The following is a 25,173-nucleotide window of genomic DNA, read 5'->3' on the forward strand; positions in this document are numbered from 1 at the left end:
CCTACGCACATGATGAATTGAGATGCTAATCTTAAAAGGGTTTGCCATTCCTTCCTCGATGCTTATTTTGGAAATTCTTATTTTTCCAACACCTTTTTAATATCTGTGTACCACGGCTTTCCATCGGGTAGTCGAGTGGCAATATTGATCTGACAGTAATATGCAGGTTTGTCTTTGACTTCAACAGTGATCGGCCTTAATTCCATGCCAGGGGGTAAATGGATCATTGAAGATAGAGTGGCTAACGAGTCAGCAAATCTATTATCTTCCCTTGACACGTGTTGGAATATAATAGTTTCAAACTTACTCACTAAGTTTAACAAATACTCATGATAAGGCTTCAGTTTTTCGTCCCTAGTCTTCCATTCTTCCAATGACTGGTGTATGACCAAGGCTGAATCCCCAAAGACTTCGATTTCTGTAATGCCCAGATTCAACGCAACTTCAAGTCCAGCAATACATGCCTCATATTCAGCTGTGTTATTGGTATTAGAGAAAGGTAAGTTAATAGCAATCGGAACGTGACATCCTTCCGGAGAAAACATGACTGCCCCTATTCCATTCCCATTCTGATTGGCGGCTCCATTGAAATACAACTGCCATGTTTGGTTCTAAGGCTCTTCTTCAACATGTAAGATATTCTCATCTGGAAACTGATCAATAGGCCTTGTTCCTTCTGCTACTGGGTGATCTGCTAAGTATTCTGCCACAGCTCTCCCCTTGATGGATTTCTGTGTAACGTGCGTGATGTCAAACTCTGATAACAACAATAACCATCGTGCGGTTCTCCCTGTTAGTGCCGGTTTCTCGAAAAGATACTTGAGAGGATCCATCCGAGATAACAAGATAATTGAGTGAGATAGCATATAGTGTCGAAGTCTCTGAGTAGCCCATACTAGTGCCAAGCAAGTTTTTTCCAAGGCTGAATACTTTCGTTCATACTCTAACATCTTCTTATTGATGTAGTAGATAGCCCTTTCTTTGTGAGTATCTTTGTCATACTGTGCCAGCATGCATCCCATAGCTTCTTCTGTGACTGACAGATAAAGAAGAAGTGGTTCACCCGGTGTGGGTGGAACCAAAATAGGTGGGTTCAAGAGATACTCCTTGACTTGGTCGAAGGCCTTTTGACATTGCTCATTCCAAACTGTTGGTTCATTCTTCTTGAGAAGCTTGAAAATAGGTTCGCAGACGTTGGTGAGTTGAGCGATGAATCTGCTGACATACTGGATTCTGCCTAAAAAATCTCGAATTTGCTTTTCGGTTTCCGACGGTGGCATCTCTTGGATAGCTTTAATCTTCATAGGGTCTACTTCGATCCCTCTTTGACTGACCACTAATCCCAACAATTTTTCAGAAGTTACTCCAAACACACATTTCTGCGGGTTGAGGCGGAGTTTGTACTTTTGAATCCTTGTGAGAAAATTTTCTAACACAGCAACATGCCCCAGTCGTTCTTTGGACTTGACTATCATATCGTCTACATAGACTTCAACTTCCTTGTGTATCATGTCATGTAGTAGAGTCGTGGCTGCTCTTTGATAGGTGGCTCCGGCATTCTTCAAACCAAAAGGCATAACCTTGTAGCAAAAGGTTCCCCACTGTGTGATAAACGACGTCTTTTGCATATCTCGATGATCCATTTTTATCTGATTGTACCCCGAAAAATCATCTATGAAGGACAATAAAGTGTGCCCTGCTGTACTATCTACTAGAACGTCTATGTGTGATAAAAGAAAACTATCCTTTGGGCTTGCTTTGTTTAGATCTCTAAAATCCACACACATCCTGACTTTTCCATCTTTCTTCGGCACCGGGACGACATTGGCAATCCACTCAGGATATTCTACTACTTCCAAGAATCCAGTGTTAATCTGCTTCGTAACTTCTTCCTTTATTTTCAGAGTCCATTCCGGCTTCATACATTGAAGTTTCTGTTTAATGGGTCGAGCATCTGGATATAACGGAATCCGATGTTGAACAATGTCTGTGCTTATTCCCGGCATATCCTCATAAGATCACGCGAACATGTCTTTGAACTTTCTGAGCAACTCTACTATCCCTTTGCGTTCATCGGGGGATAATGTGATCCCAATCCGAATCTCTTGAGGATTTTCTTCTGTTCCGAGATTGATAACCTCTAATTCCTCCATTGGAGGTTGAGCCCGACGTTCATTTTCTTGTTCAAGTAATTTGATTATTTCAGGGGGAGGTTCTTCATCAGAATATTCTCCCTTCGAAGTCAGATTATTAGTTAAATTATTATTGTGCTCGAAGATGGGGTAATAGGACTCATTGCCAACTTGACAGACTCACTTAACTTAGCAGCAATAGTGGACTTACTTGACTCAACAGAAACAAATAACTCATCTGGCATGTCAGACTGAACAGGACTAAGGGGACTGACAGACCCAGTCTTGACATGCAATACAGGACTAATTACATGATAGCTAGAGAGACACCCTACAATGAGTTTGATTGCAGACTGAGGATTTGAGATCCCCTTCTCAGTTGACAACACCAAGACACTGTGATCTTCAATGAATAACTGGTCGATGTTGAGGGAGTCTAGATTGAACTGCCAATCTTCAATTTTCTTCTCTTCAGCTTCTGTGCTTGCTTCTCTTCAGGCCAATCCATGCCAAAGAAGATCTCAAATCTCGACAGACGAGTACTTGTGATGTGGTCAATGAATGGCTCGGGGAACCCATAGTAACGAAAATCTTCTCCTTCCTTTACGAAATAGCCATTAAGGGTCTTACGATAAGACTTCATTTTGATGAGATCCGTGGTGCGTCTTTGCCTTTTCGCAATTGCCTTGTCTCGCTTTGTCTTCCAGTATTGGGCCCAATCTTCATTAGTTGGCTTATATCCTAGCCCAAATGTGCCGATGACCTCTTTAATCACTAGTGCCTCTTTAATACCTTGTTGCTTGCGACCTAAGCCCATGCTAGGGAAAAATCTCATTTTCTTGAATATATTAGCCATATTGCAGTTAGAAGTATTTTCCATTGGAAAATATTCTTTCATGGCTTGATCCCATTGGACTGAGCATATTTTCTCAAACTCGAACCGACTGAGCTCTACTCCCTGTTGTTCTGGCTGAATCTCAAGCAGCGGCTCATCCTTAGCTTCAGTACTATTTATGATCCCTACAATTTCAACATCTCCATGGAGAGTAATTACTAGCCCATCTTTGATAAACTTGACCTCCTGGTACAGTGTGGAAGGTATGGCTTTGATTTGGTGTAGCCACGGTCTTCCTAATAACAGATTAAAAGAGGACCGGATGTCTATGACCTGAAATTCTGCCAGAAATTTAGCTATGCCCGTGGACAATCGAAGGTGCAGAATTCCCAGTACGTCCCTTTTAGTGTTATCATAGGCCCTAACCCCTTGGTTAGTGGGCTTGAGATCTTCAATTTTAAACCCAAGGCAAGTAGCGGTCTTCAAAGGGCAAACATTCAATGCACTCCCATTATCTATCAATACCAGAGGTACCCTCATCCCGTTGCAGTCAACTGTGATGTGCAATGGCTTAGTGTGGTTTGCTCATTCCTTTGGGAGATCGGAGTCCGAGAAGGATAAGATATTCTCCACATAAGTCGTCCCTACTATGTTGGCCAGCTGATCTGGAGAAGTGTCAAGGGAGACTTGGGCCGTACTTAATGCTTTGAGAACATCCTCCCTATGGGCAGTGGAAGCCATAAGTAAACCCCAAACTGAGATATTGACTCCTGATTTCTTCAATTGCTTGATCACGGAGTTATCTTCTTCAATGTTTTCTTTGGTAGGATCTTCTCTTTTTTTTTTCTTGCCAGGGCTACCGAATTATCAATACAAAGTTCTTGTGGCTTAAAAACTCTTCCCCCTCGAGTCATATGTCTACCTTTATCACAGGAGAGAGGATAAGGTTCATCTTCTTCAGTCAGCAAGTATGGATCTTCATTTGTCAAAGGTACAGGGCTTTTTAAGTTCATCTGGGCCAACAGGTAACTGGTGAATGCGGGGCTACTGTATCGAGGCGGGGATAAACAATACGTATCATCTGAGGTTAAATCAAATGGTTCATAGTTTGTGGTGGAAACCTCATCAGTGAAGGCTATCCCGGCAAGAGGGTAACTAGGCGGTTTGCCTTGGATGGGATGGATAAGAGAGACAGGATCAAATGGTAATAGTGTATGAGACACCATGTTCAAAGTTGGTGGAGGTTGATAGGTAGGCAGTGGATTAGTGGTGACATTCGGTGGGATAGGGATTATGATTTTTTTGTTGTTGATCAAGTTTTGAATGGCATGGCGTAAGGTAATACATCGATCTGTGTGATGGTCAGGGTTTTGATGGAACTCACAGAACAAGTTAGAATTGTGTCCAGCTGGCAAGGGATTAGGTTGAGGTCGGGGTTGGATAGGGGTAAGAAGCCATTTTTTCACCAATTTGTGAAAAGCTATAGTGAGACTCATCCCTAGATTGGTAAATTGACGCGGAGTTCGAGGTTGACTTGGGTGAGCCTGGTTATTAGTTCGGACTGGGGGTTGAGCTGGGATAGCTGATGTGTTGGCTATGTAGACATGGTTGGTGCTAGGTTTAGAAACATAGGGTTTCTTAAGCTTGTTATCCGAATAGTTAGAGAGGATCCCAAAGGCAAAAACGTCCTCAAGTTGGCTTCCGGCTTATAATAAAGACTCGAAAGTAGGGAGATATTGGGCCACTAGGTGCTGAGCATATCCTTGTGAGAGGTTCTTTAAGATGATCGCTACTTATTCCTTTTCCAAAGGTCTATCCCACATTTGGGCAGTCTTGGCCCTCCAACGACCAATGAAATCAGTAAATGTCTCCCCATTTTTCTGCTTAGTTGCTTTCAAATCCCTTCTTGAGGTCTCAATCTCGGTACTGTACTTAACTGATGCTAGAAAGCCTTTGACATGCTCTCCCAGGTGCCCACAGTAACTAGATCTTGAGACATTAGCCAGCGTAGTGCTGATCCTGATAAAGTTCTCTGAAACAATAATGTCATATGTTCGTCGCTAAGTCCCATAGTGCGCATGTTAGTAATATACACCTTAAGATGTGTTTTTGCACACCCTATACCACTAAACTTATCCATTTCCGGCATTACAAACTTCTCTGGCAAATGAATTCTGGGGATGCGGTTCAAAGCTTCAATGCCTGCTGCAATTTCATCGATACCCTTTATACTCTTCATAGCTGATTCTAACTAAGACATTATATTAGCTAACATTGGGTTCTCATCAACATATTCTTCATCTCTGTCGAGTTCAAATACTTCACGAGGACGTCTCTCTTCTACCTTATTTCCTTTTGGATCATTTAGGGGATTGCCCGTTGATTCCGAGGTCTGTTCTAACATTTCCACTTTGCCTTTTATACTGTTGATATCGTTGGCAAAGGTTGCCAAGATCTTACGGATCTCTATAAGTTCAGATTCTGAAGCCATCTCTGTTTGCTGACTTGGTACTGTAGCTCGTTCTAACCGACTGGACCTACGACTCCAACTAGGAGGTGGACTCTTGAGTTTGGGCTCAATGATAATCCTATATGACCCCATCAAAGGTAAATTTAGTCAATTTCAGTATTACCTTCTTGATAACATTTTAAGGAATCATTTCATTGAGGTTTGTGCACCAATCCATTAATTAATCCATTCACATAATGAACATTCAAAGAAGAAATCAATATTTATTTGAAAGAAAAATAACTTTATTGAAAATGATTGACAAATAAATATTCTTATTAAAAACATCTTTCAACAAATTTGACTTGAACTATTTTTACATGGACGCTTGGCCTTGTCTTGATGGTCATCAGGATTGCTGTCAGGCTTGACCCTCTTGGCTCTAACAACTGGCTCTTTGAATTCTGCTGGTCCATCTGGATATCCTAAGGTGCGCTTGTTCCAAGCTTTCTCAATGAGGTATACTAACTTTTCAGTCAAAGGCTCGAGGGGGAAGAAAGCTTTGTGCTGAGGTAAAGATAACTCTGTAGGTACGTCGTATTGTTCAGGGATCAGATTAAGATGGTAAAAGATGTTTCTTCTAAACCAATCAGACGGACATAGTATGATCCTTTGGTTCCTAGAACAGGGGGATCAGTCATCCACCAAGGGCACCTAAAACCAATATGACAGGTAAGGCGAGAGTCTAACCATTTGCTCCAAGCTTTGACTGAGTTGTGACACACTAACAGGTTTCTCTTGGAAAAGTGTTATGGCCCATATTCGAGGTTTGAGGGAACATCTACAATTTTGAGACTATCACAAAGTCATATATAGAGTAAGTAGGGGCTTCCTATGAAACTTTCCCGCTCACCATTTTTTATGGCATCTAAACCTGAGAAAATTTCGGCTAGGATGAGAGGTACTGGATTGGCTTTCCTTGAGAGTTGTGAGGCTATATCTATGAAGGACTCAGGGATAGTTTGGCCATCACTATTGGAGGTCAGCATGTATTGGGCTAGGATTCCTAAGCACAATCGATAATCTCTAGTAGCTTGCCAGGCTTCAGGTTTTACATTGATAGGGTGACTGCGGGAGCGATATGGACCCAGCAAAGGTATTAAGTCTAATCTCCCGTTATGCACTAAGGCCTTGGCTTCTTCCTTGGAAATGTTCAGTTCTGTGGCGAGGTCACCAGAATATCCGGTCTTCAATGAGGGTCTGACTAGAGGTCCTGAAGTGGATATCCCCATGATGCTACAATAATCCTCGTGAGTGGGGCACAAATGCATATACCCCATGTGGAATATATGAAGGTGGGGGTTCCATCGCTTAGCCATAGCGTGTAAGAGGTTCCAGTCTATCTCAAACTCGTGGAAGTAGAGAGCACTCCTTAACATGAATCTCTCAAAATTGATCTTCTCTACAGGGTGCATCCCTACAACGGTCGTTTTGACTAATTGATCGATTGGGTTATCGCCTGCGACTATCATCCTAGTTTGACACAAAAGGGTATTTTAGTACTCTTCCAAGGTCCATGTAAAATGTCAATTTTTTAATTTCTTTTGGAAAATCTTATTCTTATGGAAAATATTTTCTGAAAAATATTTTTGAAAAATATTTTTTCTGAAAAACATTTCTTCTAAAGAACACTTCTTTTTGGAAAATAATCTTTTTTGGAAAATATTTTTTCTGGAAAACATTTCTTCTAAAGAACACTTCTTTTTTGAAAATAGTCTTTTCTGGAAAATATTCTTTCTGTAAACTATTTGTCTTCTTTTGCAAATTTGATTTCTATTTTCAATTTAAATGGCTCGGCTCACCATGATTATTGGATCGGGATGGACTGGGTCATTATTATAAAAGAATGGATTCTTTATTGGGTCGGTGCACCCATTTTAATTTTCAAAAAAAACATTTGATCCTTGAGGACAATCATACACTCTGATCTACACCATTTACGGCACTCACATACATTCATCAATCAACAGATTCCAATCAATAAACAACCTGGGAACACCCACGATAAGTTTGAGTCGTGACCTACTGGGAAGGTTTCTAGACTCTAAGCTTATTACGTGCAATGCATTTTTATCTGGCCACCCGTGCCCAAGCACACCTATATACCTTTCGATACGTGGTGACTTGGTTTGATATACCGTATATGTGATAATCTAAAACCTCAATTCACTTCTCTGAAGCCAAAAACAGCTAATTTGATCTCTAGTTGAGAGGTGGCGCACAATGGTGAGCAAGGGCCCACTTAAATACCTCTCGTCTAGAATAGACGTAGTCTATCCCCTTCGTACAGTAGGGTACAACGGGGCAAGATCTTGCTTAGACACCGGTTTTGATCAAGAAGTGCAATTGATATACTTAGATTATCTTTTATACCTACGGGTACGAGTCAAGAGTTGTAGCTTTCATAAATGGTTTGGCATCCCACGAGGGGACCGACCACGTACTAGTACTACGTTGACAATCGGGACATGTGACTGTGTGGCTCACAATAGGTCAAAGGCTCAGGTCGCTCCAGCCTGGGTGCATCAATATACCTCTCAGAATCACCTGATCAGACGGTATTGATGCCCCCAGTTTGATATACCCTAAGGTACGTGACTGGATTTGTGGTTTTCATGGTTGACGTCGCATCTCCGAAGAGACCGAGCCACGCACTAGTGCCACGTTGGCTATATAGGACGTGTAAGTGCGTAAAACAGTAAACGTGCATGTGATGTGTGCAGAACAGGGTGGGGTGTGCCCGGGGCCTTTTCGAACAAATGGGCCCATGGGTCCAATCAAATCATCACAACATTGATGTGGCATGAATATTAAATACCAATCCGATCACATTCCATCATATCAACATTATGATCAACATCATGCATATATCTCAAACAAGATTATGGCATGTTAGATATGCAATTAACATAATATGGTCCCATTTAAAATTTAAACGTGCACATTACCTTCATATATCAATCATGGCAAATTAATCAATGAATATGGCATATGATAATCGACTAGATCCGATCATTGCAATAGGCGCCATTTTTGCAATTTTTATAGTCTAATCAAGGGTCATTTTGGGGTGACACTAGCCAAATTGATATTTCTGAGGATATTGGATTAAGAACAAAATGACAATCGTTGGGATGATGATTTTTACGCGAATTGAGAGAGAGGAAAAGAATAATAAAAAAAACCAATCGATTTTTACTTTTATAAACAAACTTAAAAAACACATTTAAATTTTTTTTTTTTTAAACTATTAAAAAGACAACAAGTAAAAACAGTAGAGAAAAAAAAACTAAATTAAAAAATATAAAAAAAATGAAAAAAATGAAACAAGAGCAATTTGGTAGGTTGTTATAACAACTAATCATCATTTTCAATGAAAGGGGGTGTGCCCTTAGTAAAAAAAAATAAAAATTTTATTTAATTTTCAGACCATCTTCTCCAACAGATTTCAGCCATGTTCGTCAAAATTAAAAAAAAAAAAAAACAGAGAACGATCTTGCTTTTCAATCCAATTGATTTGAGGTCACTTTGGTCGATTTGAAGTTCCTCGTTTCATCGATTTCTTATGACTTCAAATCCAGATTAAAGAAAGAAAAACGCTGCCATTGATGGTTTATTAAAGCTCAAAACCGATGCATATAATACCATGGAATCCATGGCTTTCATTCGATCTTTACCATTGATTTTTAAGGTTCCCCATTTTCGATCAAAACACAGCAAGGTTTAGATTCACAACCCAATCAAATTTTCGCTAAAAACCCAAAACAAACCAAAACAAAATTTTTTTTTTAGTGATCTCTTAACCTTCATCTGCCATTAACGTTCTGTTGCAACCCAAAACAGTCGCAAAAGCTCGCAAAAACTCAATGGAACCCATGGTTCTCAATCTCCATCATTGATTACAAAGTCCTTCTTCTTGGATCGAAACATGGCAAGGCTTAGACTCAAAAACTCACACTCAGAAATTCGCTAATGGCCCAAACCAAACCAAAGCGATTGTTTTTTTTTAATTGATCTTTTAATCCTCCATTCAAGGTAAAAAAAATCGCAGATCTATAAGTGTAGTCGATCGACTGAACTTCTCAACTTTCTGTTTAAAACATCAGAAACATTTGGGGAGAGATGAAGTAAATTAATAAAAGTTGATTAAAAAAAAGGTTTTAGCAATTGAAGGAAAAAAAATCGTTTTTTTTACTTGGGACACACCAACCAATATTTAAAACAACAATTTGTTCCTAAGCCCCAACAGGAACTCTAAATGAAATAAAAAACCCCCTTTTTTTATACTTTATTTATTTTCTTCTTGCTGTGAATGGACAGCACGGCTTGCAAAATTTTTTTTTTTAAAGAAAAGAAAAAAAAACATTAACCCACAAATCAAGCTAAAAAAAAAAAAACAAATCTACTCATATAAAAGTTATTGTCCAATCATCAATAACTGATCATAATCCCATCCTTAATAGAATCATTCATCTTGAAATATCACATTATTTAGGGTCACTCGGAATGGCCCTTGATTGAACCATAAAGATTAACATGTTAGATCAAAGTGCTCCGAGTAGAATCAGATAATTAATGATGTACTAACAAAAATAAAAATAATACGCAAATAATAAAAAGAAACTAACTAAGAATTAAATAAAATAAACTAAGAAAAAACTAGGTCCTTGGCAATGCTCTCATACTTGGGGTTTTTCAAGTCTGATCCTCAATGTCCCCAGTGGAGTCGCCACTGAAAGCGCCCTCGATCCGCGGGGTTCGCAGATCCGTTTTTGACCCTTGAGGTTTGGGAGTCGCCACCTAGTTGTTATGGTCTAGGAACCAAACTGACTCTAAAACGGATAATGAACTAATCTTCTACAGAAAATCTAAATCCGGGGATCATGTTATGGGGTTGGAAGGTGTTAGGCACCAACCCCGCCCGGCCATTGCCGGTCTCTACTTATCCCAAATATCTACATCGCTAATGACAAACCTAGATTAAAAAATAATGGAAAATCTTACCTTCGATCTGCAAAAGTGCTATTCCCTCAGATCTGGTGAAAACGGCTCCTTGTACCGTATTCCTTACTTCGTTCTATCTTCAGATCTGATTCCTGATCTCCGAGGTAAGATATCTCCTTCTTGGATCTGGGTGCTTCGAATTTGTTGTGGATTTTTGAGATGTTTTTTAGGGGTTTTTGGGTGTTTTTTAGGCTAAAATCGAAGCAGGGGTGTTAGGTAAGGAGTTGGGGCTCCAAAATTAGGGTTTTGGGGAGGTTGTGGAATATTCTTCACCTACTTTTTCTAGGATTTTTTCTTTGATACGAAAATAGGGTGTGGAGGCTCCTATTTATAAAGTTTTTAGAAGCATTAGGGTTTGATTAGGATTTCTTTTAGGATTTCAATTAGGGTTTTGACTTAGTCTTTAGGGTTTTAATTTAGGGTTTTGACTTTAGTCTTATGGGATTGACTTGATTAGTTTAGATTAGGATTTTGATTTAGGGTTTTGATCTTAGTCTTATGAGATTGACTTGATTGGTTTTGATTTAGGGTTTTGACCTTAGTCTTATGAGATTGACTCGATTAGTTTAGATTAGGGTTTTGATTTAGGGTTTTGACTTTAGTCTTATGAGATTGACTTTAATACTTGACTCTAGTCTTACTTAATTGACTTTAATTTTGACTTTAGTCTTATTTGATTGACTTTAATATCTTGACTTTAGTCTTGCTTGATTGACTTTAAATTTTTGGAGAACCCCCTCTATTATATCTTTGATGCTTTGGACCCCCAAATGGAGGGGTCATTAAAGAAATATCTTGCGAACCATCAACAATTTTTCTTGAAAGCCTGATTGATCAATTTTTGGTTTAAATTTTGTAATTAATTTTACTAATGTTTCATTTTACATTATTTAATGATTTATTTATTAATTTCAAAAATTTTAATTATTAAAATTGTGAAATTACCATTTTGCCCTTGAAGATGATTTTTTACGTTTTAAGTCGTTTTTCAATGTTCCAGGATGTTTTGGAATCAGTTTTTTGTAAGAAATTCAATGGGAATGTTGGTTTTTGTCATTTATGAAGTTTTTTGTATAAATGGTCGTGAACTTTATGAGGGGTATTTTCGTAATTTTGTCAAATTTTGTAAAAATTGGCGAAGTGATTTACTTGATTTCGATTTGTTGTTTTATGTGTTTGAGTGGGTTTTTCTAAGCGTAATGCAGGCACTAGGGTTATTTTGATGTTAGGGGTATTTTTATAATTTAGTCATTTTTAGTGATTTTATCGTGAAGCTTCTTTTTGGTTTGCAAGATGATGATTTTTATGTTTCTGGGGTCGTATTTTCCTAGCGTAGCGTGGTTTCTAAGTTTTGGCAGTTCGAGATACCTCATCTGGATTTCTGAAATATATCTGGTAACAAAATAAAGCATTGGAATAGACATCCATCATTGGGAACCTTTGCGATCAGATTGACGATTTGATTAATCAGGCGGATGCAAAAATGGGGTGTCTACACCCTCGTGCTATCATTAGTGATGGAGGGAAAAATTTCTGTAACCGAGTTTTTGAAAGTTTGATGCGCAAATATTCAATCACTCATAAGGTAGCTACTTCGTATCACCCACAAACTAGTGGGTAGGTCGAAATTTCTAATCGTGAGATCAAAACCATTCTTGAAAAGACCGTCAATCCGACTCGTAAAGATTGGTCCTTACGATTATCTGATGCCTTGTGGGCCTACAGAACAACGTTCAAAACTCCAATAGGAATGTCCCCTTATCGGTTAATCTTTGGTAGAGGCTGTTATTGGGCGATCAAACATTTAAATTTTGATCTATCGAAGGCCGGAGAGCTTAGAAAACTTCAACTCACTGAGTTTGAAGAATTCAGGAATGATGTTTATGATAACGCAAAACTTTACAAAGATCGAACGAAAATCTGGCATGATAGGCACATTCAGATAAAATCTTTCCACGTAGGCCAAAAAGTGCTCCTGTATAACTCTCACCTTCATTAATTTTCAGGGAAATTAAAGTCCCGTTGGACTAAACCATTTTTTATCCACAATATTTATCCTCATGGAAACATTGAGGTACTCAATCCAGCCAATGGAAATATTTTCCAAGTCAATGGCCAAAGACTGAAGCCATTTCAGAATCTCCCTCATTCATCAGAAAAAGACTCATTTCTGAGTAATCCTGTGTACCAGGATTAGCTCTAATTCCATGTGTGGCTGAAGAGATTAAACTTAGTACTACATCGGGAGTAACCCTTGATTTCTGTAAATATTCTCCATGCATTCTTCTCATCTACTTTCCATCCACTTTTCTAACTTTTGAAGGGTTTAAAATGTGTAAAATATTTAAACTTTCTTGCAAAAAATTTTCTCGAAAAAAATATTTTCTTTCTAAATTTTTCTGGAAAATTTATTTTCTAGGGATTTTTTCTTTGAAGGAAAATTTATTTTCCTAGTAAATCTAACACATTATCACTTGCAAGACAGTTTCCTAGAAAAAAAATATTTTCTTTAAAAAAATTTCTTGGAAAATTTATTTTCCAAGAATTTTACAGGAAGGAAAATTTATTTTCCTAGAAATTTTTTGGACACTTCTTAAACCCTACCACACTTTTCTCTCTCCATCTCTTTCTTTTCTTCTCCATCTCTAGTCTCCATTTCCATTTTTCTTCTTTCCTCCATTTTTCTTCCACAAAATCCAATCTAACATTCCAAAAAAATTACAAAAATCATCAAAACACTCAAAATCACCGAACGACCGCACCGCCAAAACCTCACTACGCTTCGCCGCCACGTCACCGTGCTACGGTCATCTTGAGGCCGATCGATCTTAAAATTTTTTCGCATCACCTCCTTGGTTCCTTGATTGTTTTGGTACCATTTTTCCTCGATGGCTCGAAGAACACACACCATTTTTCCCGAAGTAGAGATTGCTCATATCTACGAAGATGTCCCCGGACTTTGGTTCGGTGATGAGATTGTTCGGCGTGGATGGGGTCCTCTCCTTTATAAAGGCAATTCACAATTTAACGAGGAGGCCGTTCTGATATTCTACTGTTCATTCATCTCCGCCTCTCCTTCAACTCCGTCCATCACCGTCAAATTTAATGGTATCGAATTTACCATTGACGGATTCGACATTGAAGCCATTCTTGGAATTCCTCAAGTTGAGTCGGGTATGTGTATGCCACTCTACACTTTCGATTATTATTTTACACGATTAGGTCTTCTGAAAGCGCCCTTGATCCGCAGGGTGTGCGGATCCGCTTTTGACCCTTGAAGTTTGGGAGTCGCCATCTAGTTATTATGGTTTAGGAACCAAACTGACTCTAAAACGGATAAAAAACTAATCTACTACAGAAAAAAACTGAATCCGGGGATCACATTACGGAGTTGGAAGGTGTTAGGCACCAACCCCACCCCGGCCAATGCCGGTCTCTACTTATCCCAAATAAGACTACATTGCTAATGAAAAAACCTAGATAAAAAATAACAGAAATGTTACCTTCGATACGCAAAGGTTCTATTCCCTCAGATCTGGTGAAACTGCTCCTTGTACCGTACTCCTTGCTTCGTTCTATCTCCGGATCTGATTTTTGATCTCCGAGGCAAGGTATCTCCTTCTTGGATCTGGATGCTTCGAATTTGTTATGGATTTTTGGGGTGTTTTTGAAAGGTTTCTAGGTGTTTTTCAGGCTGAATCGAAGTAGGGGTGTTAGGTAAGGAGTTGGGACTCCAAAATTAGGATTTTGGGGAGGTTGTGGAGGCTTCTTCACCTATTTTTTCTAGGATTTTTTCTTTGATACGAAAATAAGGTGTGGAGGCTCCTTTTTATAAAATTTTTTAGAAGCATTAGGGTTTGATTAGGGTTTCTTTTATGGTTTTGACTTTGGTCTTATGAGATTGACTTAGCTTTTAGGGTTTTAATTTAGGGTTTTGACTTTAGTCTTATGAGATTGACTTGATTAGTTTAAATTAGGATTTTGATTTAGGATTTTGACTTTAGTCTTATGAGATTGACTTGATTAGTTTAGATTAGGGTTTTGATTTAAGGTTTTGACTTTAGTCTTATGAGATTGACTTTAATACTTTGAATTTAGTCTTTCTTGGTTGGCTTTTAATATCTTGACTTTAGTCTTATTTGATTGACTTTAATATCTTGACTTTAGTCTTGCTTGATTGACTTTAAATTTTTGGAGAACCCCCCTCTATTATATCTTTAATTCTTTGGACCCCCAAATGGAGGGGTCCTTAAAGAAATATCTTGCGAGCCATCAACAATTTTGCCTGAAAGCCTGATTGATCGATTTTTTTGTTCAAATTTTAAAATTAATTTAATTAATGTTTCATTTTACATTATTTAATGATTTATTTATTAATTTCAAAATTTTTAATTATTAAAATTGTGAAATTATCATTTTGCCCTCGAAAAAGACTTTTTACGTTTTAAGTTGTTTTTCAATGTTCCACGATGTTTTGGAATCAGTTTTTTGTAAGAAATTCAATGGGAGTGTTGGTTTTTGTCATTGATGAAGTTTTTTGTATGAAATGGTCGTGAACTTGATGAGGGGCATTTTCGTAATTTTGTCAAATTCTGTGAAAATTGGCGAAATGATTTATTTGATTTCAATTTGTTGTTTTATATCTTTGAATGGGTTTTTCTAAGCGTAATGTAGGCTCTAGGATTGTTTTGATGTTAGGGGTATTTTGGTAATTTGATCAATTTTTAGTGATTTTTATCGTGAAGCTTCTTTTTGTTTGCAAGATGATGATTTCTATGTTTCTGGGATCTTATTTTCTTGCGTAGCGTGATTTCTAATGTTTTGTCAGTTCGAGATACCTCATCCGGATTTTTGAAACATATCTGGTAACAAAATAAAGCAATGGAATAAACATCCATCATTGGGAATCGTTGCGATCGGGTTGACGAGTTGATTAATTAGGTGAATGCAAAAATGAGGTGTCTACACCTTCCGGCCACTAGCATTCGGATCGAAGATGGTGCACTTAAATCCAGTAGCCTCTATGAGGATCAATATGTTGCTAGGCGATGGCTTGCCAACAATGTACTCGGCACTGAAAACACTACGTTGTTATATAACAAACATGTGTATTTTCTTCATGCCATCCAAACAAGAGATCCCACGTTTTGTATGAACCGTTTACTTTTGGAATCTCTTATCGATGCCTTGTCGAACAAGCACCGATCGTTAAATCTCCCTCACTTAGTGTGCCACCTCCTCCAACACCATTTAGGAGTTTCTCTAGTTGAGTTAGCACCTCAATGGCGCCTTATCCCGATCAAAGAATTTGTAGGCGGACGAGCTTTAAAAACCTGTCTTTCCGGTATGTGGATGCCATAATTGATGCAGGAGCAAGAACATGACAGTCCACGTGGGTATGGAAGGGCAGGAGAAGAATTTGATGAGCAGGCACCGGAGGATACTCGTACTCCAAGTTCAGATTTTGATGATGATACTTGGCTCGCTCAAGTGCCTCAAAAAGGCCACCGTACGGTTTTCTCCAAAATTTTCAAAGGATTGAAAAAAGTCAACTCTCGTTACAAAGAAATTCAAGAAGGTCAGAAGACCATTAAGGATGATCAGCAACTCATACTTTTTAATCATTGAGGACAATGCTAAATGCAGGTCTGGGGGTGTGGGTTAGCACATTTCAATTTTTGTACATTATTTTCAATACATTTGTAAAATACCTTCATCAAGATGTTTATATGTACTGTCATCATACGAATTTTTAAAACCAGGCTCATATCCAATTTGTTTATAAATTCTTATTCCTCAAAAACAAGATATTTTGAAAAACAAAATTCACGTCACTTCTGATTGTAGTGAAAAATTTATTTTGGATTAAGAGTTGTCTTCTTCGCTGTCTAGATTGAGAGGGAAAGCTTGAAAAATACTGAACTTTGACCTCCTTGTCCTTTGGTTGGCTGAATAGAAGAAAAACAGAACTGTAGTTGATATTTTTTACAGCAACCATATGATTAGACTGGGTACCTTGAAAAGGGCTACCTGCTTTTTGAAAAAGAATATCAGAAAACTGATAAAGGATGAAAAAATTGAAAAGAAAAGCAGAAAGACGTGAATATTAGAACTGAAAAAGTGCAAATTGTGAAAAGAATCCAATGAGACCAAATAGTTCAGTAGGGTGAAAGCCGTCAATGGTAAAAACGTGAGTACACTGGAATATCACAGATAAAATCCCTTAGAGGTATTAAAGTGAACATCCATACTTCTCACAATCCCAAACAGGAGGCTCAGTTTCGAGTTAGAATTTAGGCAGACCCAAACATTTTAGTGGTTAAGAAGGGAAACCTTGTTCCGAAAAATTTATGTTACAATCAGAAAATCTTGTGCTCACACTCAAGATATTTCTGAAAATGAGGAATAAAAAGAATTTATGCTCAAATAGACCTTTGACTGGATTTTTGAAAATTGGTGTGATGGCATTATATACAATAATTTTGAAGTTGTTATCTTTTAAAATGTTAGAATTTTGTGGGTATATTCACTACAAACCCTCACGAGTCAAACTCGTCCACTAGAGGTAACCTAGGGGTTTAAGGGCTTATTGCATAAGCTAAATGCAGTCGTGAACCTCACGAAAGAGGAGTTGTTTACATTTAAGTTTTGCTCGGGAATAGCAAAATTGAGGTTTAGGGTTGTGATAAGGTCCCAATAATCTCACTTTGGGACCATACACTACGTCATAAAGCATCAAAAACGACTGTCCAAGACAGTCGTTTAAAAAAAAAACGATTGCCCCTGCAGTCGGAAAAATAGTCGTTTTAAAAGGAGTGGTTTTTTTAAAACAACTGTCCAAAACAGTCGGAAAAAACGACTGTCCAAGACAGTCGGAAAAAAATGACTGTAAAATAGGGATATAGCGACGGTTCCCGACCGTCGCTATAGGGTATTTAAAAAAAAAAAAAATTTTATTTTACACCTGCCCCCTTCACATGTTGCTGAATATTGGAGATACCCCTATGTTTTGATATTGATGACCTAAACCCCAACTAACAACATGAAAAGATCCAAATACCCCTTGTCTTCAACTTTCATAAATCTAACTATTTTCAGAATCACCTGCTGTAAATTATCTAATTTTAGAAGATAAAATGAAACAATACAAGCCAAAGAACTCACTTGATATAGTATATATGGTCAAGATCAAGAAGTGGGATATTACTTTGGACAAGATCTCCAAGGTGGGGGGCCTATCAACTTTGCCCTAAATACAAGCCAAAGAACTCACTTGATCTTTTTCTCTGTACACATTAGTAGCTGATGAGTGTGCTAGCAAACTATGATGCATTCCTAGTAGGGGTCCACAAAGTCATTGCCAGGCCTGCAGCCGAGATAGCCAGCCCGATGTGAGCAAATCGAAGGTGGAAATGTTGGGTCGCCAATGGTTGATAAAAACACAGCATTGGGCACATTGATAGTGGTTCAGTGGGAGACCCTATCACCAAACTCTCTAAAACACACATCTGCATATTCTGTAAAATCCCCACTGAACCAGAAAACAAATCCAACCCATGTCACATGAAATCTTATATGCAAATAATAAAAGAGATGCTACAAAGGAAAGGGTGTAAAATTACATTATTTTGGGGCTCAGCCATCCTCCATGTTCATCTTCAAGTATTTGAGGGAGGTCCAAGTGGAAGATAGTAACATGTGGTTCAACTCCTACAAGTTCCAATAAATTGAAAATGCAGCCAATAATAAAGGCCTCTCATGGTTTTAAAACTTGTGCTTTGACGTCTCGTCCATGAATGAGATTGAGTTGTCCGATTTATTTGAATCGTTTGATTCAACAATGAGATAAAATGGAATGACTAACTTTTGAGAAATATCTCGTTCATGGACGATATCACTCAATCATATAGCTCGGCAGAAGTCCATATGTCAAGATGGATCCATCCCTTTAAGAGAAAGAAAATGGATTGGCCTATAGATTTTGTGCTAGTTGACTTAATCAAAAACTCCTTATACTTGAGCTTCTTCTTAACTCAATAACTTCTGTGGCCAATGTAAATAAAGGCCCTATCCATCAAAATTTTAATTGTCATCAATAGAGTTTTGTATCATTAAGTGAATAAATAAACAGAAACAAAAGTAAAAAAACTTCATAAGAAACTAAATAAGTGACAACCTGTCATGAACAATTTTGTCAAATTTATTGGCATTCATTTGAATTGCTCACCGAGCAAGGGCAGCGAATCAAGATACATATTATCCATTATTTCAATAGTACACATTTAATTGTCAAATGTAACCTAAAATTACTCATTAGTAAGCAAAACATATGCAATAACCACGTGTGATGCAAAGAATACAAGTTCATATAATTAACTGAACCCAATTAGAAAACTCTGAAAATTAGTAAACTCACCGCTGAGGTCTGGAGACTTTTCTAGAGGCGGGAAGAAAAGCAGAGTTGTGGAGTCCCAAGAATTCAGAGAGTCCCTTGCCCACATTGGCCTGCCCACACACCACACCATTAAAGACTAAACAAAACACACATCACCTATAATCATACATTACTAACTAGGATACTAAAAAAAGGGATAAAAACATGAAATTTATAATCCTATCAAAATGAATTACAATTTAAAATGTTCTAAACATTGAACCCACCACAAAATGAAAATTCAATTGCTCATAAACAAAGAGTAAAGCACAACAATAACAAGAGACAGGTAAAGAAAATTACTCATCTAATTCAACACCAGACATTGGCATCCATAGCTTCTATTGAGGATGATTTGTTGGCTTTCTTCCTTTTCTTCTTTTCTGCCTCTGTAGCTTTGCATTGAGTATTCCTGTGTGTGCGTGTGTGTGTGTGTGAGAGAGAACCTTGTGAACTGCCCCTAATTGAACAACACCTTCTCTAACTGCAATCAAACCTATAGTCTATAGGATTAGACAAACAAATGAGGGGATGAATTCTTAAATCTCATAAGTTTGCATGATAATTGCAAAGAGAGAATTTATGTTTGTATATGAACCTTTATACCAGACTGAAACTAAGCTTCCCATGTCCTTGGATGCTGAAAATTAACAGGACAGAATAAGTATAGATTCTCAATAATTAAATTTGAAACATAAAAAATCACAAACTTATGTTCATATAGCAAAGACTTGCTTACTATGTCTCCTGTGTTATGCCATGCAGACAAGAAACTCCTTATATATCCATTTATGATTATGATCTGCAGCCACTTTTCCAATCAAACTGCCCACAAAATCCATATCAAATATTTTGTTTTTGAAACCAAACCAATATATACTGATATTGTGTGGAGAGAAGGAAGAATCAGTGTATCACCTATTTTTCTCTTGCCCATTCATAGTGAAGATTTGGAAGCACTTTAGTGCAGCCATCTTGAATTCAGGGAGCCCACGTTTATCCTTCAATGATGTTGGAGAAGGTTGGAACTGCACCACAAGAGCCACTTACATGGACTAGACGCCTCGGAAATGCTCTTCCATGCCCATTAGTTTGTCTGTCAAGATGCAATTTTCCCTCTTTCCAGGCAGATATTGTATGGGTCTCAAGTTCTTCCTCCGTCAGATTTGAACCATGATTCCCAAGCTGCAATTCAAAGGGTAAGAGAGCATTCCAATAAAGTAACCTCCCTTTCATTCATCTAGGCATGTAAGCTACTAGATGAAGCACATAACGAGATAAAGTAAAGAGCTCATACAACAAATATAAATTCTTAATATAACAAACAAAACTTGTGATGCATATAATGCCCATTGGCTTATCTCGGCATCAAGATGTCTTCTGAATTTATAATTAAAAAAAAAAATTTAATTTTCTTATTTCACCTCTCTCTTTCTCTCTCCAGGTGCTCACTCTTACATCTTCTACATATTAGTAGCTAACCCCGAGGTGTTAGGCTTCAACTGCAATTTCGGACAAATAAGCAGTTAATGCTCATCGGTTGTGAGTTTGATACCCAGATGAGAAGGTACAGTTCCTACAGATTTCCCTGTAATACCAGCAGAAGCCATAGTAACCCCTTGAAGCCTATTGGAAGTAACATTTGCCTCTCCACCAAATATGGGAATGGCCTCTGCATCATCTTTCCCATCCTTGCCTGTTTCTATTGAACAAGAAAAAAAAGGCAGAAATGAACTCAAGTATTATACATAATGATTAATATAATTCAACATGAGAAAATTCCAAAAGCAAACACCTAGTCAGGCAAATACCCTATTGCAAACCAAAACCAGGCATGATTCGGAACTTAAGAACAGAGGGGGGTTAAGTAGCAAAGGAAACAATGTCATAGTCTCAGGTTCATATAATTATGAACCCAACGTTTCTCTAGTAGACATTGCATGCCATGGTCAGTGATTATCCAGATCGGTGTACCACATCTGGGAAATGTCAATAACTATGTATCAAATACAACGTACAAAGCTGCCAGCCTGCCACACAAATTTTCAGTTAATAGTGCATTTAAGATTATTCAGTACAAAAGTGGCCATTACAAATTAAATTGTGGAATGAAGTATGATTGCATCTCAAGAAATACACCATTAAGGAACCCAACTAAGTATCAGATCAGTGAAACAAGGTTGGGGATAATACCCAATTCTTTGGTTGATTCATAATCTGAAAATTGGACCACAAATAGTAGACAAACTCAACAAGAATTTCCTCAATTTGGGGTAAATTCCTACAATTTTATGAAGTTTTCAGATTCTTAGATGTCTTGGGACTTCCAAGGGTTTATCCCTTGTACAATTGCAATGCCTTAACCAAGGAATCAACGTGGGTAAACTTGCATGCAAAGCAAATTAGACCCATAGTCATTCCTCCATCACCCAGACACCAACATTTTGAGAGTAAACCATCATCAATGAAGACGAGAATGAGCACAACAAAAATGAATGTCCATATAACCAAGACTTGGCATACCTTTGGAAAGGGCCATGACCGCGACTTCCCACAACCCGAAGATCTAGTTGAACACGCTTCACCTCATGGCAGATAACTTCTTTGGGATCACCTTTCTTGATCCATGCTTCACAAGGGACCTATAAAACATTCTCATATTTAATATTTCTATTTTACGCAATTGTGGCGTCACAAAAACCGCATTATGACGTAGTGTTAATTTTGTAAATATCACGATGAACTAAGTTTATGCATTAGCATACCCATATGTGAAGATCATATAATTTCATTTCAAACTCTGTAACTCAGGTATGAATCACAAAGTCTAACATGTACCGGTTTTGTTCCACATGAGCCATCTAACATTCCCAGCCTATGTTACAGGGAAGTCAATAAAAAAGAGAAAAGAAAAGTACATCTAGTTTAAATGAGATCAAATATATTTTTTTTTCTCTGATATTCTAGTTCTATCCCTCAATACAACCGTATTTGTAGTTAACAAGATCTGACAGATCGACTTCAAATAGAAGAAATAGTAAAATTTCAACAACAAAAAAAAAAAGATTAGAAGGTGAAAGAAACTAAAAATCGTAGCTACAAAGTTAATCCTCACTAAACTAATCAAAGATATAAATATTGCTAGCATATAATGCATGTTGGATCCTACAAAAGTAACAAGGGGTTAACTAGGTATCATCTCAACATCATTATCTCAATAATGGAGAAAGGGCCATAAGAGATAGGTATGCATGACTCTTACCTCTTCAATACCAACATACTCAGGATGCTTCCGAGGAGATATTGGTGATGATTTGACAATGCCATTTTTCCAGAGTCGCTCTCTCCAAGTTCTCTCTTTATCGAATATTCTAGCCAATTTTTTCTTCAAATAAGGAGGAACTTTGCCATCACATTCACTCTGCTAGTTATAACAACATGAAAACAATCAAGAAGATGCAACACACACACACACACACACACACAAAAACCCTGAAGTAGCTACCTGAATTAATGTAAGAAGTAGAAGGCATAGAGTTCCCTAGAAGAGTTAAACAAACAAGAGGCTGTCTGAAAATGAGACAGGATAGACAGAATCTAATACAGGCCTATGAAAGAACCACTTAAGCATCATATGGAAAGAAAAAAGTATCAATGTGAAGTCAGCAATAATTATTACTAGGAAATGCAAGAAGCCTTGAACAGAACAAAAGATTATCTTGACCCTAGTCACACTACACTAACTACATTCATTGAAATTTTCCTGTCTTCATCATCAAAAGGACAATTTAAATCATTCATTGTAGAGTTCTCAAAGGCACTTATCAAATACCTGATGTTGGACTCCATGTCTTTCTTTTTTTGGGTTCAAAAGGACAATTTAAATCATCAACTATCCTGCATTATTCTAAATTTTTTTCTATACTGGAAATAGAAAGAACAGAACCTCTTGAATAAAAAAAACCAAGAACCAAGGATGTTATCTTATGGCCAGAACTATGAACAATAATGAACTGGTTTTGATCCCACAGTACTCATAAAAAAGTGGCCTTTTAACCAACTTAGAATATGGTTGAAGAAAACATATGTTTTGATCTATAATACTTAAAACAACAAGAGAGATAAACACTAGAATTGCGTGGTCTATCACTGAGACAAATCTGCATACACTTCTATGTATAAATACAAAACAACATCTTCAAGACTTCAACAGCTCAAACTAACCTTTCTGAGAACCTAGAGTACACTCACAGTTAATAAAGAAGAGAAATTAATGTAGAGAAAATGGAGAAATTAATACAAGAACACATACAACTCATACAAAATACAGAGAAATAGAGATCAAAATCCTAAAAATTGGCAAATATAAATGCAGAGAAAAAGGACGTAAAAACAACTGCAAATCTAAAATAGGGAAAATTTAAAGAATCAAACAAAAAATAATTTAAAAACCTTGAATTATAAGAGTAAAATAGTGATCAAAACCCTAAAAACTGGCAAAGAAATTGAGAAATCTCTTTCAAAGACTCTCACGCAAGGCATTTAAGGAGATTTAAACAGAGTAAATAAGGTTTCATCAAGAATCACTTACTAAGAACTTGTTCTGCTGAGAATCTCCTCAAAACATCCTTACAGAGCATCCTCCGCAAAAGATCTTTTGCCGACGAAGACACAGAATGAAACATCCGAGTTGGAAACTGAAGATTCACACAGAGAACCGCCTCAAAAATCTCTCCCGTAGATTCGCCTCAAATATCTCTCCCATAGATCCTTTTGGAGATGCGATCGTAGAGATCGAACGACTAACAAAGCTCGATATGGAGATAATCCTCGTCTTCGGAAACGTTAATGATCTGAAGAACGTTTGGGTTTCCCCTTACGAGATTGATGATCTTGGCTTCTTTCTCCAAGCATTCTCGATTGACCAAGTCAGAAAGAAAAAGTGTGTCAATCAATTTACAGGCGAAGAACTAGTCGAAAATCGGAGAAAAACAACGGAAAAATGCACCAAAAAACGTGAAAGAGAGAGTGAGAGAGAGTGATCGATAAATTTGAGAGAGGCAGAGAAGAGTGAGAGAGAGATAATATAGTGTTGCTGATACAAGGAATACCTTGTATGTGAGAAGAAACGACGGCTAAACGACTGTTGCAAACTGTCGCCATTAACGACAGCCTTTAGCAGTCGTTTTTAACGTAATTATGGAGTCGCAAAAAACGTAATATGACGTAGTGATAATTCTACCGAGATTACCATCGTATAAATACTAGTTCCCTTAAAATAATAATAAATTTTATTAAATCCCAAATTAATGTGATTAACAATAGTTTGTTATTAATTTCAGGTGAAAAGGGCATATTCGGAAACTAACAAAAGAAATAACAATTACTATTACAACATGCGAGCAAAAAGGAAGCATCCAACAAAATCTCAAGGATTTTGGGCGTCACGTCACCGTGCCGCAGTTAGGTATAACCGCGCCGCGGTCATCTCGAGGAATTTATCCTCGAGATTTGCACAGAAGCTTCCAATTGCTTCGGTGGTTGTAACTGAATGGGTCGTTCGAAGCGAATAATCCGAAAAGTTGATCCGATTACCCGAATACGAATGTTATAAATTGGAGGGTTGATTTTAGAGAAGGGGTCTTCTCTTTGCTCTCTTCTTCTCTAATTTTTGATTTTTTCTCTCTTTAATTCTCTGTAATTTTCTATTGAGAGAGTTCTTGAGTGCAGTGAGAACATCAAGAGTGCTCAATTCTTTATCTTTGTAATTTTTTGGAGAGCTATAAATAAGGATTATAGATCGACCATCATCTTTTTCACCCATGTTCTTTGCTCTTTTATTAATTTCTGCAATATGAATCTTGCGATGATCAGCTAGACTCTCCGTAGAGAGGTCAAGAATGCCGGAGCAATTTCATCCAACTTATGTTGTTTTAAATTATTTCTTTCTGCTTTATGTGTTAATTCTGAAATTCCTCTTAGAACAAGATTAGTAAACTTATACATTCAAATCAAGCTTAGATGATTGTTACTTAGATAAGCTCAAGAACAATCATGCTATGTGAAGAATTGAAGTTTAAGTCAGCTAATCTTGTTTAAGTTTGGGATTCTCATGAATACTCTTTGATTACCATCAATGTTTATCAATGAATTAAAGATTGTGGATTCCATTGATAAAACTATTGTTATCTATTGTGATAACAAGGCTACTTTTGATTTTGCCAAGAATGAAAGAGTGACTAGGGGAAATAAGCACATC

At 37.5% G+C, this 25,173-nt stretch overlaps 1 protein-coding gene across 9 annotated transcripts; it reads right to left on the reverse strand.

Annotated features, from left to right (window-relative positions):
• Positions 1 to 17,489: 17,489 nt before the first annotated feature.
• Positions 17,490 to 23,934, reverse strand: LOC147396058 (cyanidin 3-O-glucoside 7-O-glucosyltransferase (acyl-glucose)-like). 9 transcript variants are annotated; one of them, XR_015181220.1, is made up of 9 exons: positions 23,506 to 23,933; positions 22,177 to 22,335; positions 21,438 to 21,556; positions 19,833 to 20,616; positions 19,654 to 19,739; positions 19,513 to 19,554; positions 19,218 to 19,410; positions 18,103 to 18,985; positions 17,492 to 18,011 (listed from the first exon to the last, which is right to left on the reverse strand). XR_015181220.1 is itself a non-coding variant. In XM_086452907.1 (6 exons), exons 3-6 carry the CDS (start codon positions 19,244 to 19,246, stop codon positions 17,948 to 17,950), a joined length of 270 nt encoding a protein of 89 aa, XP_086309033.1. In that variant the 5' UTR covers positions 19,247 to 19,554; positions 19,654 to 19,739; positions 19,833 to 20,262; the 3' UTR covers positions 17,494 to 17,947. The 9 variants fall into 9 exon arrangements, 1 of the variants encoding a protein (XP_086309033.1); XR_015181221.1 differs by having other exon boundaries at positions 19,218 to 19,417; XR_015181219.1 differs by having other exon boundaries at positions 17,493 to 18,011; positions 19,218 to 19,554; positions 19,833 to 19,915; positions 19,965 to 20,616.
• Between the last annotated feature and the right edge of the window lie 1,239 nt (positions 23,935 to 25,173).

This window comes from Akebia trifoliata, chromosome 8 (genome assembly GCF_017979445.1).
Source record: "Akebia trifoliata isolate Shusen 1 chromosome 8, ASM1797944v1, whole genome shotgun sequence".
NCBI classification, from domain to species: domain Eukaryota; kingdom Viridiplantae; phylum Streptophyta; class Magnoliopsida; order Ranunculales; family Lardizabalaceae; genus Akebia; species Akebia trifoliata.